Source organism: Rhincodon typus, chromosome 33, assembly GCF_021869965.1.
Source record: "Rhincodon typus isolate 14 chromosome 33, sRhiTyp1.1, whole genome shotgun sequence".
In the NCBI taxonomy this organism is placed as follows: Eukaryota; Metazoa; Chordata; class Chondrichthyes; order Orectolobiformes; family Rhincodontidae; genus Rhincodon; species Rhincodon typus.
Window position 1 is genome coordinate 965,347 of NC_063364.1, and position 20,980 is coordinate 986,326.

Below are 20,980 nucleotides of genomic sequence, written 5' to 3' on the forward strand. Positions count from 1 at the left end.
TTAGCCACATTTCTGTAGTGGCTATAATATCCAAGCACCATGTACCTTCCACACCCAGAGTTCATTGGCCTTACCCGTCAGCTCTCTTACATTGAGACAGATACAATTTAATCCAACAGTCATTCCTCATTCCCTGGCCTGTTCCAGCCTGACATGTCTCTTTAACTTGCTACTTATGATTACTGTATCTCCTTCCAGCCTCCTCCCTGTGAGGATCCCACCCCCCTGCCAATCTAGTTTAAACCCTCCCTTGCAGCACTAGCACATCTGCCCACCAGGATATTGGTCCCCCTCCAGTTTAGGTGCAACCTATCCCTTTCGAACAGGTCACCTCTGCTCCAGAAAAGATCCTAATGATCTAGGAACCTGAATACCTGCCCCCTATGCCAATTCTACATGCCATCCCTCCTCTCTCCCGCCTCCTTGACCTGGCACAACCTGTCCATTTCCTCCCCACCTATCCATCCCACCGACCAATCCCCACTACTCCTGACCTACATCCACCTATCACCATCCCACCTACCATTCCCCAGCTCCCCCCTATTTATTTGAGCTCCTTTCCCCCTCCCCAGTTCTGATGGCAGGTCCTGACCTGAAACGTCAACTTTCCTGCTCTTCTGATGCTGCCTGACCTGTGTTTCTGCAGCTCCACACTGTGTTGTCTCTAACTCCAGCATCTGCCGTTCTTGCTATCTCCAAGTGACTTAAAACCCTATTGCGAAGCCGCTTCCAAGGATGCCCTTAGAAAAGTTATACTCCTCCCTCTGGAAAGAGCTCAGTGGATCTCTCTCCCACTGCAACCCTCTGGTAATCTCCTCCACCCTGAAGCTCTTCGACCACATACTGAAACAAACTTGGTACTACATCCACATCTCCTTCCTCAGTACCTGCCTACTCAGCCGGCTCATACCCTGTGGACTCCAAACAACATTCAGGCCATCCCAATTTGGACCCAACTGCAACAACTGTTATCTACAATACATCCAGAGCCTGCAGAAATAGTTTTCTCTGCAGATCCTCAGCTCCACACTTGCAGCCATGCACTGGCATCTTCTTGCACTATAGTCACCCTTACCCCAGCTCAGAGCCCTTCTCTCTGTCCCAGACCTGCAAAAGACCTCTACTGTTTTTCATTCTACGCAGGATCCACACCCTCAATCAATGCTTCTTCTCCGCTCTGTTGGACATCAAGGACCGTAAGTATACCAAACTTGCTCGTGCTGACCTCCAAACACAGACCTCCTCCATCACACTAGACCTTAACCCTATCCACAACCTAATTTTTAATTTGCCGGTGCCATTAACCATGCAGTTGCCTCGGACGCTGACCACGACTTCTGCCACTGACGTCGACAATGTCACTTCCGCTTCCGCCTACATTACCATCCCCATACACACACCCACACCCAGCTCCAGCTCTACACCTAGCCCTAGCCCCAAGCCCTGCCGGGCATTTACCATTCCCTCCCAGACCCCCCCCTCACTGAGGACGAAAGATCAATCCTCAGTAAAAGGACTCACATTCATTTCCCTGCACCCACACATCAACGAATTCCGTACATGTCTGGATGTTGAACTCTTTCTCCGCCACCTCCTCACCTATTTCTTTGAGCAGGAGTCTCACTCTCCCTCTGGTAATCTCCCACCCTCCCTTTCTCCCACCTCCAACACACCCCACCCCACGGCTCCGTGGCCTCTATCTCCAACTGCCATCGCGACGTCAATCATGCATAACAATCTGCTCTGCAATGCAGGTTACTGCTTTCAGGCTCTAATGTATGCGCCAAAGTGATGCCTCTCCATCTCAGTCGCCCTCTGCTGAAGAGTGACTGAGTATTCCATCACATTCCTGACTTGTGCCTTATAAATTCTGGACAGGCTTTGGGAAGTCAGGAGGTTAGTTAATGACTGCAGTATTCCTAGCCTCTGACTTGCTCTTACTATATAAAGATTGTGAGTCCAGTTTAGACCAGGCTCTGGTTGATAGTAAATCGATGGTAAATTCCAGCATGTTGATAATGGGGGATGGGAACGCCAATGATGTCAGGGGTAGTGGTTAGATCTTCTCTAGTAAGAGACACAGTCATTGCCTGGCATTTGTGTGGTGTGACTGCTACTTGCCAATTGTCAACCCAAGACTGGATATTATTCAGGTCTTGTTGCATTTGAACATGGACTGCTTCAATATCTGAAGAGTTACAAATGGTGCTAAACATTGATCACTGCACAATGAACATCCCCACTTCTGACCTTATGGAGTAAAGGTCATTAATGAAGCAGCTGAAGATGGTTGAACCTCAGCCATAACCTTGAGGAACTCCTATAGAGATGCCTTGGAGATGAGATGACTGACCTCCAACAACCACAGCCATTTTCTTAATGTGCCAGGTATTACTCAAACCAGTGGCGACTTTCAAACCAACCCCCTCAATTCCCACTGATTCCAATTTTGCTAGGGGTCCTTGACACCAGATGCAGCCTTGACGTCAAGGGCTGTCACTCTTACCTCGTGGTGGTATGCTGGGAGGCAGGCAGGTGGGTGAGTGGACAGTTGTGGGGCTGGGGATGTCAGAATATCCAATACCCCCATACTATTAGAAGCAGAAGCACAAACCAGACAAGTATACACTGGGATGCACATCTGTGGAGTTTGTTTTAAACCAATGAAGAATGCCACAGTGTCATTGAAAAATTGCAGAGATAATAGAAGACTTCTCAGGACGTTGGAACCTTGATGTGGCTTCTCAAAACTCAGCATGCTTTATACGCTTACACAATTTAGCAGTCACAGTTCGCAACATAACCTAGACATGTATTAGAATTGCCAAATTTGTGCAACTCCCCAGTGACTACTTGTTATCAGTGCAAATATTAGTGTCCCAATACTTCAGATTCCCCTGCCGTACATCCCACTAAAGGTTCCTTTCACATAAGGCCCAGATTGAATTTCTTGATTATGCCCCGAGCAAAGAAAACAGAATCTGCTCCAGGTGGGAGTTAGGGCCCAGAGCAAGCCAGAATTAGCAAGGAATGTGCAGTTTAGTTTACTATGTTCAGAGCAGATGTACAGAAAGTGCCTTGTTTTTTGTTGCAGTGCACAAGGCCTGTTTGTGCCAAGTGCAGAACAGAGACCCCAGCACCCCAAGCCTTATTTAGCATAGCTCACTTTTCTAGGTACATTTGGAGATTTTAAAGACCTTATGAAAATGTTGGGAGATTTTTCTCAATGACTCATTAAATGAGTGACTTGAGAAAGAATAAAGGAACAAACTGTACTGCAATGTCCAACCACTAGAGAATCCCACAGGTCTTACAAAGTGCCAGGTTCACTGAAAGAGTTGGCAAAGAATTAGAAAAAAAAAAAATCAGTTAAAGCATCAATAAACAAAAAGAGTACAGTGAGGACTGAGCAGTTACACTCCATGTTAAGCAATTTGAAGTTACTCTGAAGTGCTGAGAAGCCAGTTGCAATCAACTGGATAGGATTGTTTAAGAGTATGAAAATAGGTGGCATTGGTTTATTAGAAGTTACACAAAAACTACAAATATGTATAGCTACATAAATAGGTTATGTTCATTTGTCTACAGTAGCACTTTGATGTTTATACTGGCTCCAAACAGAATTTAAAATCTTTCAAATTCAGACTAATAGCACGGATGCAAAATTACTAGCCCTAACACATCTGTCCAGCCCAATTTTAGTCTTACATTAAAGCTAAAATTTAGTAAACAATACCTTAACACTTCTGCACAAGAGGACTGGGCCGATTGACAGAGACATTGCCATGTCAAATGCACTAATTAATGATGATTAACAATTAACAGCTACACTTTGTTCCAATTGAACAAAATAGATAACAGCCATTTGCTGGTTTATTCCTCAGGGTGATGCCTTGACTAATCAGAGTCAACCTGCCTTGTTCAAATTTAAAACAAAATCCAGCTGTTAACAGTTAAATCAGCATTAAGTGGTTCATTCTTCACAGCAATACCTCTATCATAGTCCACATGCCTATAAATCCTCACCTTCTTCACATGCAGTATAAAATGTTGGTTTTCCTCTCAAATTGGTATCCTTGTAAATTGTATTGATGAGTATTAGGAAAGCTTAAAAAATGTTTTTTAAACAATACTCAAGATTTGTACTACCAACTCTAATTTATGCATAAAACACTTTAATAGAGCTCAGGGTGATAGTGAGAGGTTCCCAAGCCCCTAAGTGGATCCACCATCCATCAGCAGACGGTTCCCTGTCTTTACTCTTTTTCCATGTTCATTATCATTGGCTGCTTTCTGGCCTAGAAATCTCTGACTTCTGTCACAGTTGAGAAGCAATTTCACCAAATCCTTTACAAAACTCCAAAGCAAATAATATCCACACTCAAGTTCATCTACGATAGAAAAAGACGTCAGTTGGGTTCCTTCTGGCTAATTATTCAAAACCCTGTCCCTTAACAACTTGGCTTTCATTCTTCAAAATTTTGACGTCTCATACACCAGAATTACTTCATTTCTCTTTTAAATGTCATGTGCCAAGACTGGTTGCTGATTGTGGCAGGACTCTTTTCAAGAGGCTTTTTTCATCCCTACCCAGTGAGGGAAAGATCCGAATGCAAGTGAAAAACTATTGTTACAGCTTTAAAGGCAAATGGACTGTAAAACTGACACGCTAATCCAAGATGACAATATACAAAAAGGTTGTTTTCCTAGGCGAGTTTATTAAAGTAGATCCATTTACACACATCCTGGACAGTTTCCTCACACTAGCTTGCATTTTAGTCTCAAAGGCCTGACCTAGATTTGAGAGCCACTATCGAAACCTTGCCTCATTCCAAACCTAAATTCAATAACTAAACACATTGCCACTACGTCCACCCATTTTCACGACTCTTGCTAAGTGTTTCTAAAATGAAACAATGAAAAACAGATTTTTTACCCCATTTGTGGGACGTGGCATCACTTCATGGCCAGCATTTATTGTCTGCACCTGGTTGCCCTCAAGAAGGTGGTGGCAATCTGCCTTCTTGAGCTGTAGTCCACCTGCTGTGGGTTGACCCATTAGGGAGAGAACGCCAGGATTTTGACCCAGCAAAAGTGAAGGAATAGCAATGCATTTCCAAGTCAGGTTGGTGAGTGTCTTGGAGGCGAGATTGAAGGTGGTGGTGTTCCCACATATCTGCTGCCCTTGTCCTTCCAGATGGAACAGATTGAGAGTTTGGAACAAAAACAAAAAACAGCAGTTGATGGAAAAGCTCAGCAGGTCTGGCAGCATCTGTGAAGAGAAATCAGAGTTAACATTTCAGGTCCAGTAACCCTTCCTCAGAACTGGACCTAAGATGTTAACTCTTGATTTCTCTTCACGGATGTTGCCAGACCTGCCGAGCTTTTCCATCAACTTCTTTTTATATTTCTGATTAACAGCATTTGCAGTTCTGTCAGTTTCTATGGGTTTGAAAGGTGCTGTCCAAGAATTTTTTGGCAATTTCTGCAGTGTATCTGATAGATAGTATACACAACTGCTAGTGAGTATCAGCAGGGAATGCTGTGAATATAATGCAGTGCCCATCAAGAGGGCTGCTTTGGCCTGGATGGTGTCAAGCTTCTGGAATGTTGTTGGAGCCACACCCATCCAGGCAAGTGGGGAGTATTCCATCACACTCCTAACTTGTGCTCTGTAGATGGTGGACGGGGTTTGGAGAGTCAGAAGATAAGTTACTCAACACAGTATTCCTGGCTCATGACCTGCTCATGACCATTGCATTTATGTGGCAAGTCCAGTTCAGTTTCTGGTCAACAGTAACCCCCAGGATGTTAACAGTGATGGTTAATAGTAATTCGGTGATGGTACACCACTGAATGTCAAGGGACAGTGGCTAGATTGTCTCTTATTGGGGATGGTAATAACCTGGCATTTAATCCTTACCACCTTTCTTTAAATAGTGACACATTAGCCAACCTCCAGTCTTTCGGCACCTCACCTGTGGCTATTGATAATACAAGTATCCAAGCAAGGGTCCCAGCAAACACTTCCCTAGTTTCCCACATAGTTCCAGGGTATACCTAATCAGGTCCAAGCGATTTACAATGGGTGAGAGTAGGGGGTGGGTCAGGGTGGGATGCTCTGGGAGGTTCAGTACAGACTCAATTGGTCAAATGGCCTCTATCTACACTGTAGGGATTCTATGACCTTCTGGGCTTTTGAGCAAAGGTCATTAGCAGAGATCAGAAACACCCACCCAAAACCACCAAGACTGATTTTTAAAACTCCAGATGCTGACTGATCTGTGTAACTGAAATTTTTCATTTTTATCTGGTACTTGAGGTTTCTCTTCTGATAAATGGAAAAATCTGAATGTTTCTGAAAACTAGTTGAAGAAAATCGAGAGGAAAACTAATGGGTTCCCTTACCAGTCAGGAAGCCTTTCAGCAGCCTTGGGCTTTGCTCACTAGATTTCTTGTACTTGACTTCAAGAGAGAGGATGTCAAACTATTAAGTTTCCCATCTCAAGACATAGTCCATGGAAGAAGAAAATTATCCGTGGTGTTGTTTAAACAGTTTAAGCTTTTCTACATTTATCACAGGCTCGATAATCTTCCATTGCCCTTGGATCTGATTAAACACGCTTCAGCAAAAATGAAACACAACGGAAATGACCAACTGGGGCAACTGACTGAACTTGCCCAAGTGCCTACATGTAGGTGAAGAATCACAAGGGAATGTGACATTATTTATAAGTTGGCTGTATGGTTAATTTGCGCTATAAAGTGACACCAACAGCATGGATTTAATTCCCATATCAGCTATCACCAAGAAGGTCCTGACTTCATGCTTCAGAGGTGTGGTGATCCTCAGGTTAAACCACCAGCCATCACTCTCTCTTAGACAGCATCCTTAATTGTCCTCTTGGACTATGGCAACTTCAACTTTTATTTCAAAGATCAGAAACTTATTGCTAAAAGAAACAAATAAATTATATATTGTTTGTAACATTACATGGTCCTGGACCGAATCATTAACTGATAGTCTACTGGCCTCTGTACAACCATCACAACGGGAACCCCAATGAAACACAAGGAATGAGTTTTAAATAACAGAAGCTGCTGTGATACAAAGTCTGATTTAAAAAAAAAGCTTCAACATTTGATGTGAATGTGACCTGGCACTGCATGGTGGAGGGACAGGGGCATACTAAGCACTTGGATAATACATTAGTTTGGGAACTAGAATGTCTAGACAGAGTACAGACATTCTGGGGATGCTTGGTGAGGTAACTTGTAAAGGAGGGGTTAAAATTAGGAATGGTTTTATTTCTGCTCATTGGTGTTCAAGATCAGGTGCCCAATGTCCCAAGTTATTAAATGACTGAAATGTAAAATATTACATTGCTAAATGAAAACCATGTTTAACATCTTTTACCCTCAACTGCTAGAAAATTAGTTAATTATCAGAAGTTACTAACTCAGTCATAGAATGATTGTGATTAACAAGTGGCAAGACATCCTACGATATCACTCACGTAAAGGATCTGATTGGAGATCTAGATCAAGATAAATTCTGACTGCTCTATGTGATGCACTCATTCTGGTTTATTCCATTCAAGTAAATATCTTTTGAAACAAAAACAAAAATTGCTGGAAAAAATTCAGCAGGTCTGGCAGCATCTGTGGAGAGAAAGCAGAATTAACATTTCGCATCCAGGGCCTTTCTTCAGTACTGAAGAATCTAGTACCTGCAGTTCTTTAGGATTTTTGTCTAGTATTTAAACATCTTTAGGATTAGGTCTTTAAAAAAAAATTCAAACATACACGTTAATCAAGGCCGAAACAAATTAAATCAATCAAATCTGATTCATGACTTGATCTGTCATCCTGTGCAATAGACTATCCCCAAATACACATCTGGAAAATTGGCTTTGTGCTTAAATCAGACTTGACGACAATAAAACATTTTCAAGCTTGTTGTAAGTGTAGAAAAGCTTAAACTGTTTATAACAACACCAGGGATAATTTTATTTTTCTTCCATGGACATTGACTTAAGATGGGAAGCTGACTCCTCTCTTTAAGACAATCAAGCACCAGAAATCTAGTGAGCAAAGCCCAAGGCTGCTGGAAGGTATCCCGACTGTTAAGGGAACCCATCTGTTCCACGTGTGCAGTACTGTGAAAAGTCCCACCCACACCATCACAAACACTATCCAGACAGAATGGAGATTTGCCTGCTCATCTTTCACATTGAAGATTGTCCCAGGCTCTGTTCTGATTCTGCTCGTCAGTACTGATTTGTTATTTCCACTGCATAAAGTGATCAAGATAAAGGATCCCAAAAAAAGTGCAAATACAGTCCTTGCTTTCCAATCTATCCACATAACAGAATTCTTCTCCTGAACACATTCTTTCTTTCTTACATACTCTCCAACATTCTCATATCCTTCCTAAAATGTAGTACCCAGAACTGGATACAATACTCCAGCCAAGACTGAACTAGTGTCTTACATAAATTCAAGTTAACCTTTTAGATCTTGTATTCCATGCTCCTATTAATAAAGCCTGGAGTAGTGTTCTTTATTAGCTGTTCTTTCAACCTCTCCTACCACCTTCAATGGACTAATGTATATGCATCCAGGTCCCTGTTCTGCTGCAGCTCCTGTAACATATCACCTCTCACCTCTCCACATTCAGTTTCTGTTCATCATCTATCTGCCTACTCCGTCAATTTTTCAATATCCTTTTAAAGTTCAACACTACCCTCCTCAGTTCACAATGCATCCAAGCTTTGTATCACCTAGAAACTTTGACATTTTGTGACTAATGACATCCACAGAGCTTCGGATTTATTTTGAGGGGAGTTATTGAGACTAAGCCCGAACCATCTCTTCATAAAATCATAGAATCCCTGCAGTTTGGAAAGAGGCCATTCAGCCCATCAAATCTGCACTGACCCACCAAGGGGCATCCCACCTACACCCAGCTCTCCACCCTATCCCCATAACCCTTCCATTTACCATAGCTATTCCACCTAGCCTGCACATCCCTGAACACTATAAGCCAATCCAACAAATATGCACACCTTTGGACTGCGGGAGCAAACTGCAGCACCCCAGCAACAACCCATGCAGACATGGGGAGGATGTGCAAACTCCACAGTCACCAAGGTGGCATCGAACCCGGGTCCCTGGTACCATGCGCCCTCTTCCATAATTTTTCAGCTACTGCTTTTCCTGTCAACCTTTCACTCCAACTTATCCAATGCAGGGCCATTCTTGCCCCATTAAAGTTAGCTTCCCCCCAGTTAGCTACTCCTATTCCAGATTGTTCATTATGCTTCTAGTCACCCTAAAAAAAGACTTACAATGCAGTGTTCACTGCCCCTGAAATGTTCTTCCTCTGATACCTGATTTACTTTGCACACCTCATTCCCAAAAACAGTTTAAATTTGATAAATCCAACGATCAAACAATGCTATTGCACTTTTTGATCCTTACCTCTAGCTAAATCAATTCTGTCAATGTCCCAGAAGGGTCATTCTCCTTCTCCAGCATAGACATGCTCTCCTTAATACCACCAGCTCTGCTACCTATTCCCAATCTTTCCAAACCTCTTGTATCCCTGTTTTGCCTTCCTTGTGCCAAATCTATTATTTCCATGTGGAAATATGATAATATGACTTAACACTGTATGAAGCAAGAACTTTCAAAAGTTGACTGGAGAAGATGCTCACAGCTAAAAGACAAGTGGGAGGCATTCAAGAGTACGATGACATGAATTCAGAGGTATTTTGTTCCTGTTAGAGTGAGGGGTAAGGCTGGTAAGATTAAGGAACAATGCATGGCTAAAGATAGTAAAGTTCTAGTCAAGAATAAAAGAGAATTTTTTTTAGATATAGACAACTTGGTTCAATTGAACCTCTTAATCAATATAAAAAGTGTGTAAGGGGCACTCTTGAGAGAGAAGTCAGGAAGGCAAACAGCGGATATGAGATAGCATTGGCAGATAAGATTAAGGATAATCCAAAAGATTCTACAAATACGTAAAGAGCAAGAGGGTAACCAGAAAGAGGGTAGGACCTTTCAAAGATCAAGGTCGTTGACTTTGTGTTGAACCCCAGGTGATGGGAGAGGTACTAAATGAATATGTCACGTCAGCTTTTATTGTGGAGAAAGAAATGGGGACTAGAGAAATAAACACTGATGTTTTAGAAACAGTTCACGTTACAGAAGATGATGTTCGGGAGGTCTTAAAGAATATAAAAGGAGGATAAATCGCTAGGACCTGATCTAATGTATCCCACAATGTTGTAGGAAATAAGGGAGGAAATTGAGAGACACCTAACAGAAATATTTGCATCATCTATGCGGTGCCTGATGTTGCACCTTTATTAAATGACGGTTGCAAGGAGAAACCGGCGAACTATAGACCTGTGAGTCTGACTTCAGTGTGGGTAAATTGGAGGTGATTATAAAAGAAAGGATTTATGGACATTTACACAGGCAAAAATTGATTAGGGATAGTCAGTATGGTTATATGCAAGGAAAATCATGTCTCACAAACTTGAAGAAGTTTTTTGAGAAAGTTACCAAAAAGATTGATGACAGAGCAGTCGACATTGTTTATTTGGACCTTAAGTAAAGCCATCGACAAGGTACTGCATGGTAGACTAATTACTAAAGTAATGTCCCATGGAATTGAGGGTAAGCTTGCCAAATTGAATATACAATTGGCTTAATGGCAGGAGACAGAGTAATGGTGGAGGTTTGCTGTTCAAACTGGAGGCCTGTGACCAGTGGTGCTCCGCAGGGATCAGCTCTGGACTTCTTTTCTTCGTTATTTATAGAATGATTTGGATGAAAATATAGAAGGCACAGTTAGTAAGTTTGCAGATGACACCAAAACTGGTGGCATTGTAGACAGTGAAGGTTTTCAAAGGTTACAAAGGGATCTTGATCAAATGGGTCAATGGGCTGAAAAATGGCAGATGGAGTTCTATCTGGATAAATGCGAGGTATTGCATTTTGGTACAACAAACAAGGGTAGGGCTTCTACAATTAATGGTTGGGCCCTGGGTAGTGTTGTAGAACAGAGGGACCTAGGGGCACAGGTACATAATTCTTTAAAGTTTGCAACACATATAGACAGGGTGGTTAATAAGGCATTTGGCACGCTTGCCTTCATTGCTCAGTCTTTTGTGTATAGGAGTTGAAACATGATGTTGAGGTTGTACAGGACATTGATGAGGCCTCTTCTCGAATACTGTGTTCAATTATGGTCGCCCAGTTACAGGAAGGATATTATCAAGCTGGAGAGGGTTCAGACAAGATTTACCAAGATATTACCAGATATGGAAGGTTTGAGTTATAAGGCAAGGCTGGATAGGCTCAGACTTCTCCATTCGAGCGTAGGAGGTTGAGAGGTGACCTAATAAAAGTTTATAAAATAATGAGAGGTATAGATAGAGTTAATGGTAGTTGTCTTTTCCCTAAGATGGGGAATTTCAAGACTAGGGGCACATTTTAAAGATGAGAGGAGAGAGATTTAAAGAAGAGGCAATTTTTTTTACACGGAGGGTGGTTCATGTGTGGAATGAACTTCTTAATGAAGTGATGGATGCAGGTACAGTTACAACTTTTAAAAGACATTTGGATGCAAATATGAATAGGAAAGGTTTTAAGGGATATGGGCCAGCAGCAGGCAGGTAAGACCAGTTTAGTTTGGGATTACGGTCAGCATAGATTGGTTGGACTGAAGGATCTGTTTCCATGCCATATAACTCTATGACATACATACGTGAATTAGACTTTGTTTCTTTCACCCCTACTCTGACCCTATTAACTTACTATCCTAGGCCTATTCACCCTTTCTTGGGTGTTACTTGTTGGTATTCTCCCCGGATCCCACATCTCTGCTGAGTTATTTTAACCCTATTTGTCTAATACTAATATATCTAGTATTAGGGGGTATGCATTTAAGGTGAGGGGAGAGTTTTTCTTAAAAAAAAACAAACAGAGTGGCAGGTAGCTGGAATGCAAAGCTAAGGGTGGTGGTGGAGGCAGATACGATAGGGACATTTAAGGGACTTTTAGATAAGGACATGAATATGCAAGGTACGGAGGGACACAGACCATAGACAGGCAGAATGGATTAGTTTAATTTGGTGTCATGTTCAGCACAACATCGTGGGCTATACTATTCTGTGTTCTATTATTTTTAAAATCCACCCTGATAGAATGATCGTACACAAAAAGGAGGCATTTGTGCTCTCTCTCTGGTCCTAACTGCAGACTTTGGTCAGAGTTTGCAGAAGTCATAGTACTGACACCGTGTTAATTAAATGTCCTTTGATTTTGTCATATATAGGTTTACTGCTTTGTACTGCCCATTGCTATCCCAGACAGATGGCCCAAAGAGCATATAATTACACCCCCACACTGCACACGTCAGATGTGCACACATCTAAAACTGCTCCACCAGAAGTAGATCTGGTAAAAATACCATGCCTTTATCTGGGATCTACACGATCAGTAGCATGATCTGTAACCGAGTGCCTGCAGGTCTGCTGAGGATAGTCAGCTACAAGACAACAAGATAGCAACACCCATTTCAGAAACAGATAGCAGGCCTTTATTCAACGAACATTTCAGCACTGCTCCTACTAAACCAATGCTGCCTTCCATTCTCACACGACAGCCCCTCCCCAAACAAAAAAAAAATTTGCACATCTTACCATATTCAGCAAACACCAAATCACATAAGTGTGCCCCAGAGTCCGATACTGTGTTCTATCCTCGAAACAAGTCATCTACCTCCTTCTATATGCAAAACTGTCCAACCACCCTGAGCTGCCGCAAACATCGCGTGACCCAAGGATCAGGATCAGGATCAGGATCTCCACCCATTCCAGATGGCCTTTACATGACCAAAAAGCCATACGCAACTTTCTGTTGAGTAACAGGATCGTGGAAATAATGAGGCAGTGTGCTATACAGGACAAGTACAGGAGAAATTGAATATTACAATTTATTGCGAAGTGAGTAATCTAATACCCAAAAACAGGGCGCCTCAGTGATTAGCACTGCTGCCTCACAGTGCCAGGGACCTGGGTTCAATTCCACCCTCAGGCAACTATCTGTGTGGAGTTTGCACTTTCTCCCAGTGTCTGCGTGGGTTTCCTCCCACAGTTCAAAGCTGTGCCAGTTAAGTGGATTGGCCATGCTAAATTGCCCATAGTGCAGGCTAGGTGTGTTAGCCATAGGAATGCAGGGTTACACGTAGGGGAATGGGTCTGGATGGGATACTGTTCAGAGAGTCAGTGGGGACCTTTGGGCCAAATGGCCTGTTTCCACACTCTAGGGATTCTAAAATACTGGAGGCTAGTGATATAACTGAAACGGATAAACACACACAGTAACGTAAACCAACAGATTACGGTAACAGAGTTCTGTAAACAGACCACTGAAAAGGTCAGGCATTTAAAACAGAGAATGTTGAGATGAGGAAAAGACAGATCATGGAGCAAAATCAGCTGCTGCCAGGGAGAATGGAAACAAGAAAGTGCACAGAATGAGAAAGAGGGCAAAGGGGAAAAAGGGTAAGAGATAACAAAGGTAAATCTGCAGGTGTTTATTTGGAAAGCTCGAGTCAAAAGACAAGGGCTTAATCCACACGCTACTATCCAATTTCACGTCCCGGCACTGCAAACTGTAATGAGCAAATGTATTTTATCTGCCTTAATTAGGACAGACAACTGCAATCAGTTAAGCTATAGTTACTTACTGCTCATTAGGTACTCATTCATCTGGCCACAATGTGCAGCAGCTTGCTGCAATTCAAAGAGGATTCCAATTTACCAGACTAAACTTCTGAAATAAAAGCTAATATTAACTCAAAACCATCTGCAAAGCTGTTATACAGGAGTTCTGCAATAACGGAGAGCTGGGGCGGGGTGTGGAATGGATTGGGATTGGGGTGACGGGGATGGGATGGGGATGGGGATGATGGGGCTCCGGCAGGCGCTCTCCTGCCGCCCCGGCCTCCCTTACCTCGTACGACCAGGCGCACTGAACGCCGGTGAAACGGCGCACGCAGCGGCCCACCTCCAGGTCCTCGTGGGTGGTGTACATCTCCCGGAGACACTGGCCGATATGGGGCAGCACACGGCGGAGCAGTTCCCGGCTCAGGATGACCCCCGGGCCGCCCATGCAGAAGTTCTCACCGGGCTCGAGTGCCAGCTTGCCCAGCTCCTGCGGGGTGCCCAAGCCGGTCTGGCCCAGATATAGCGGCTGGCTGCTGTTGAGGCCCCGGAGGAAGTTTTCGAGCCGCTCGCCGCGGATGTAGGTGTCGTCGTCGGCGCGGACGAACCACTCGAAGGCCTGGAGGTGCCGCTCCGCCATGTATTTGAGCATCAGAAAGGACTTCTTCTGCGGCGGGTACGAGTCATCAACCCCGGGCAAGGCGACCAGGGGCAGCGGCAAACTCAGGTCCGAGCCCTCACTGGAGAAGAACTCTACCCGGCCTGGGATATGCTGGGCCCAGGTCCGCTGGGCAGCAATCGCTCGGCTTCTCAGGTACTTCTTGGCGCTCATGACCCCCACGTAGACCAAGCGCGAGTCCGAGGCCTCGGCTTTTTCTGGCGGGACCTGTCCGCCTCCCTGCCCCGGGTGGCCGCCGCAAACCAGTCCGCGTCCTCCACCCCGCCGCCGCTGCTGCAGCCTGCTCAGGGGGCCGGCTCCGGGCGGCAAGAGCCGGGAGGCGAGAGCGAAACCGAGCACCAGGCCCAGGAAGAGGCCGAGCCAGGAGTGCCTGCTCCGGGGCGCCATCCCGGGCCTTTCCCCTGCCGTCTTCCCTGCAGAGTGCCTGCCAGCCGCCTCAGTCAACGGGAGTGTTAGTGTAGCAGCCCCGGCCTGGCCTTTTAGCCTTCGGCCGCTCCATTACTCGGGATCCTCCCGCCCGCAGTGCCTTTAATGACGGCCAGCCCGCCCCTCATCAAACTCCTTTAGTAGGGCCCACCTCTTACAGATACCGCCCTCAGGACTGAGAGGATTACATTTACATAGTGCCTTTCACAGCCTGCGGGGATTGTGTGGGAACCTGTCACAAACAAGAAGATGAAACTGATCATTTTTTTTTCCTTGACGGTGACTATATATCGTTCAGGACAATCCCCACTTCTAAGAAGCGCAGCTGTTGAATCTTTTCCAGCCAGCAGCTCATCGGAAAGGCAGCACCTTCACCTTGCACCACTTTCTCCACACGAATATGTGCCTTGATTTTTGTGCGCTGGACCTGGGGTGATGTGTGACCACAACAGTCAAACTCAAAGTAGAGCACAAACTTACAGCTGGAGAGAGGTACTTAAAATTCACACACTAACTACCGTCCCACAGAGTTAAACCTCTCCACACCCAGTGTTGATACTGGAGCTGAGTCTCTTCTTTTAACGTGACTAATAGTCATAGCAACAGGCCCCTCAGTCCAACATGTCGATGATGACCAACTACAACTAAAGCCATTTACCTGTACTTGGTCAATAACTACTACGCCCTGGCATTTTAAACATTAGTCTAGATGCTTCTTATATGCTGCGAAAGGACCGGCTTCCATCATTCCCTCAGACAGTACATTCCATATTTCTACCACCCACAGAAAAAAAATCCTCACATCCCCTCTAAACTACTTACTCCTCACCTTAAACTTATGCTATCTGGTTTTAGACAGGTCTGCCATGAGGAAAAGATTCTCACAATCTATGCCTCTCAATTTTGCATGTCTCAATCAGCCTCCTCTGCTCGAAGAAAATAAATCCAGCCTATCCATCCCAGGCACCATCCTGGTGAATCTTCTCTGCACCCTCTCAGTGCAATCATATCCTTCCGCCGGTGTGGTGGCTAGCAATGCACATTATTCCGTCTGGGCCTAACCAATATTTTATAACTTTGCAACAAGACTTCCTTGCTCCTACATACCAACTAAAGGAGGCAAGTATCCCATATCCACTTGTGCTGATATTTTCAAGGTTCTATGGACTTGTACACAAAGGTCCCTTTTTTCTGTGCATTGTGTAATTTACAGCTGGACTGGCTGTGATTGGGGCTTTCCCTCAACCTCGAATTGCACAGACAGGACAGTTCAGTTGTACTGCATGGAAAAAGTTTTTCAGCCCATTTTGTCCAGTCATGAAGCACCTATGTGCTGTAGTCTCATTTTTCAGCACATAGCTACAGTGATTTGTGTTTATCTAAATAATACTTCTGACGGATTGTACTCTGCCACTCTTTAAGGCAGTGACTTCCAAATACCCACTGACTTCCAAATACCCACTACCTTCCAGGAGGGAAAATCTTCCTTAAATACCCTCTAAACCACCTGCCCCTTACCTTAAAAATCAATGGCCCCTGGTTTTTGACTCCTCTACTAAGGGCTAAATCATTTCCTACATACCCTATCTCTACCTCTTAAATTTTGTACACTCAGTCTGGACCCCCTAAGCCTTCTCTGCTTTAAAGAAAGCTCTAGCCTATCGAGTCTCTCTTTACAGCTGAACACTCCGGCTCAGACAGCATCCTCATAAAACTTCTCTGCACTTTCTTTAACGCAATCATATCCTTTCAATAGCACAGTGACCAGAAATACCAGTTACTTCACCGGTGGCCAAACTAACAACTTAAAATCCATTATAATCTCACTGCTCTTTGTTCAATGCCTCAACTAATAAATCAAATATTCCATAAGCTATATTTATCACGTTGCTTTCAGAGATCTGTGGACACATACACCAAGATCTCCTGTATATCTTAGCATCCTACAAATTCATAGTGTACTCCTTTGCCTTGTTAATCCTCCCAAAACATATCAATTCACTTCTCAGGATCAACTTCCATCTGCCAACGTTCTGCACATCTGACCAGCTTGACTATGGACCCTGTAGTCTAAAGCTTTATTCCTCACTATTTACTACACAATCAATTATTGTGATCATCTACAAACTTACTGATAAATGATCTAGGCATGAATGTAGCAAGTATTATCGTACACTGCAATCAGCAAGGGATGCAGCACCAAACTCTGTGGTATGCCACAGAACACAGGCTTCCAGTTACAAAAATAACCTTCGACCATTAAACTCTGCCTCCTGGATCCCACAGGCTCTTAACTTCTCAACCAGTCTCTCATGATACCTTGTCAAAAGCTGAAGTCCACGTAAACTGCATCAACAGCACTCCCCTTTTCCACACACCTCATCACCACCACGAGAAACTCGATTAAACCCATCAGTCACTATGTTCCCTTGGTATAGCTATGATTATCCTTGTTTAATCCTTTTCTGTCCAAGTAGAGATTAATTCTGTTTCTCAATTTTTTTCCAAATATTTTCTTACCATTTGCATGTACATCACGAGAACAAATGAAAATGGGGATCAATCCAATTTTTAAAACCACTCAAAACATTAAAATTTCCTTCAATTATTTATTCAAATGCATTTGTTCTCTTCCCTGATTTCTATACCTACATTATCCTTCTCCATAAAGGAATACAAAAGCAAAATACTCATTTAAACCTCACCATCTTCCAGCTCTACACATTTTGCCACTTTGGTTCCTAATGGGCACTCTTTCCCTGGTTATCCTCTTGTTGCTAATATATTTAAAAAGTGCCTTTGGCGAGCAAAATAATGTTTTTTTTTTTCCATGCTTCCCTAATCTTTTTCTTTTAAGCAACCACCTGCACTTTCTATATGTCTCTAGGGCTTGTGGTGTTTTGAGCCCTTGGTATCTTCCCTTTTATTCCTTTTCCAATCTGGTGCATTCCTTGACATCCAGGGTTTCTGGACTGGTTGGTCTCACCCCTCATCTTTAATGGAAGATGTTGGCCCTGCACTATTACCCTTTTGAATGACGCCCACTGCTGTAATGTAGATTTTCGTGCAAGTAGCTGCTTCTAGGCCACTTTCGCCAGATCCTGTTTAATACTAAAATTGGCATTCTCCAGTCCTGAACCTCTACTTCTCGTGCATCTTTGTCCTTTTCCATAACTATGTAAATATTACCACTGTCACTTAAAGGCACCCCAACAGATTTCTACTACTTCTTGACACCACACCCTCCCTAGTAGCACTTTTTACAGGCTGGCTTAAAAAGCTCTCCTGGATACATTTTAAGAATTCCACCCCTTCTGAGGCTCTCAGTTTGTCTATCCCAGTTAATATCAATGAAATTGAAATCCCATACTCTTATTATCCTATTATTTTTACACTTGTAATTATTGACCATATTCTGCTTTTATTGCTCCTCTTTTGGGGATCTATAATACATTCTTGACAATGTGACTGTCCCCTTTTTGTCTTCAATTTCTGCCCATTTGTCCTCAATTGAGGAACAATGATTTCATCCCTCGACTGCAGTAATTGACTTATTGATTGATATTACACACCTCTTTACACTCCTATCCATTTTGTATGACAGTTATACCACAGAATATTAAGCTTCCAGTCTGTCCCTCCCTCAAACATGATAGCTGTTATATCATATCCCTATGTGTTAATCAGGTCCTTCAACTCATCTGCCTTGGTAACAAGACTCCTTGCATTAAAATGAAATGGAATCCAGTCTTTTCATGCTCCCTTGTCTTAACCTGACTATATAAACTCTGCCTGCCAAGCTGACTTAGCTGTTCCTCTCTGTATTGGTGCATCACGCCCAATTGTACCTCCATGTCGTATACCATCTTTCTGGCAAATTAGTTTTAACCCTCCACCAACAGCACTAGCAAACATTTCCACAAAACACCAGTTCTGATGAAGGATGTAAACCCGAAATGTTGACTTTCCTGTTCCTCTGATGCTGCCTGACCTGCTGTTTCTCCAGCTCCACACTGTATTGACTCTGACTCCAGCATCTGCAGTTTTTGCTATCTCTATTCCTGCAAATAGGTTGGTCCTGTTACACGTTCAGAAGCTTGCATAGGTCCCACATTTCCACCTCTGAGGGGGAATAGGCGAGAGAGATGGAGGGAGTGAGGTGAGGGAAATAGTGTTGGAGTTTGAGGCTGAGGCAGTAAGGAGTGGGGAGGACTGGGTTAGATAAAGGGTTATGGGGTTGAGAGGAATGGAAGAAAAGCGTAGATGCGTGTGTGTGAGACTGAGCCAGGGACAGATTCACTCTTTTCCTCATCGCTCCCACCCTTCCTCCTGCCTGCACAAATCCAGGCTGAAAGGCATCCATTTTTGGAACTCTGCCCTGTGCAGCTTGTACAAGTTTACCTATCAGAGGTGAACCAATGTCATTGTCAGTTAAACTCCACTTTCAAGCTCAACCCCTATCCCCAACTTGTCTCCTAGAGATCAGGACTTGGGGCTTAACCTTTTTCTCTCTCTCCAGTTCTGCATCTTAACCAAAAGAGCACATTAAAAGTTTATTGTTGTGTTAAGCTGAAACGTGCCCCCTTCCCCATCCATGTAAAAAGGTTATCAATCCTTACACCATCAAGGACATGGACACATTCATGGGTACATCATCATTCCCAAGTTCCCCTCTAAATCACACAAAGTGCTGATTTTGAACTGCATCACTGTTCCTTCCTCGCTTTAGGTCAAAATCCTGGAACTCCCTCTCTAACAGCACTGGGTACGTACATACATACACTGGTTCAAGAAAACATCCTGCCACCACTGTCTCGAGGGTAATTACGGATAGAAATAAATTAGGGCCCATCCGGTGTTGCTGACTTCCCAAAAATAAAAAAAAGTATGCTATTAAAAGGATTTTCTCTTAACAGTTTAGTTTGAATTCAAAGCCTGATGAAGGTTCATTAATCTTTGTGACTGGCCCTCTAGTGTTTTTGGACGTTTATATTTTACCTGGAACACCAGTGTTCTTTTTTAATTTCAGGTATTTTGCTGAAACTTCACCGTTGGTGCCTTTGGCTCAGAAATTCTTATTTTTACTCTGAAAGGAAACAATTTATTTGAGCCACATTTAAAAGCCTTGATTAATGAATGCAAAACACTGGTATCAATCCACTGCCAGGTCATCAGAACCAGCTGTAAAAGCTGGCTTATTGTAGTAACAATTATAATTACCTGCGAACTGTAACAGAGTTTACGGGGAGGGAATTTAAAATCTCAGGAAAATGAAAAGGAGTGCAATTAATGGTGCCAGTCACTTGCTCCATACTTGCATTTTTCTTGAGTTGTTCAAGGCTACTAAGACTGTCCTCTACAGAATTAGAGCAGCATAATTCTCAAGAATTTTTTTTTGCCAGAGCCTGATCAGGATGTATCTACTTCTACCACCAAACAGTGCATCAAATTTTTTTTAGGATGAATTTTGAGCAAGAGCTCTACACCACATTGTACTGCATCCAACTCCTGGAAAAAAAACAATATTATTTTCATGTCACCTCTGCAAGTTTCTCCCTTTGAATTATATTGAGCAATCACATCCAAACCAAGGTTACAAATTGTCATACATAGCTTACTTAAAACTGTAGTTTTCAATTTTTAAAACTTGATTCTGTAATGTAACCTGTGACCAGCATGATAACTCCAAAAATTTGCCTCAATTGTGTAAGTTATCCTGTTTTCCAGTGTGTTAGGTGGTTAGGTAGCTGCTCCACGTGGCAGTGCAGAGTACAGTTCTGTCCTGTAATTACTGCTGGACATATAAAAATAGTGATCCTTCAATTAGTGCTGGCTCCCCTTTAAATACTGTAGCCTCAAACTGCAGTGTAAACTTCAAGGAGCATTCAATCACATATTTAAAGAGCCAGCACTGGCAAAACATCTTGAAGCATGCTGTACTTGAATGCTGTAGGCAGTGGCTTAGTCCTAATATCACTCGACTAGTAATCCAGAGCCCAGGCTAATGTTGAGGACTTGGGTTCAAATCCCAAAAAATTGAATTCAGTTAATAAATCTGGAATTAAAAAGCTGGTCTAATGGTAACTGTGAAATTATTATTGATTGTTCACAAGTGCCCGGTAGGGAAGAA

At 43.2% G+C, this 20,980-nt stretch overlaps 1 protein-coding gene across 1 annotated transcript in view; it reads right to left on the bottom strand.

Annotated features, from left to right (window-relative positions):
- The window catches only part of chsy1 (chondroitin sulfate synthase 1), a 33,276-nt gene extending 18,180 nt beyond the window's left edge, over nucleotides 1–15,096 (bottom strand). The window contains exon 1 of the mRNA XM_020516771.2: nucleotides 14,035–15,096. Within this exon, the coding sequence (XP_020372360.1) occupies nucleotides 14,035–14,811 (777 nt within the window). The 5' untranslated portion in view covers nucleotides 14,812–15,096. The remainder of the gene's footprint in view (nucleotides 1–14,034) is intronic.
- Between the last annotated feature and the right edge of the window lie 5,884 nt (nucleotides 15,097–20,980).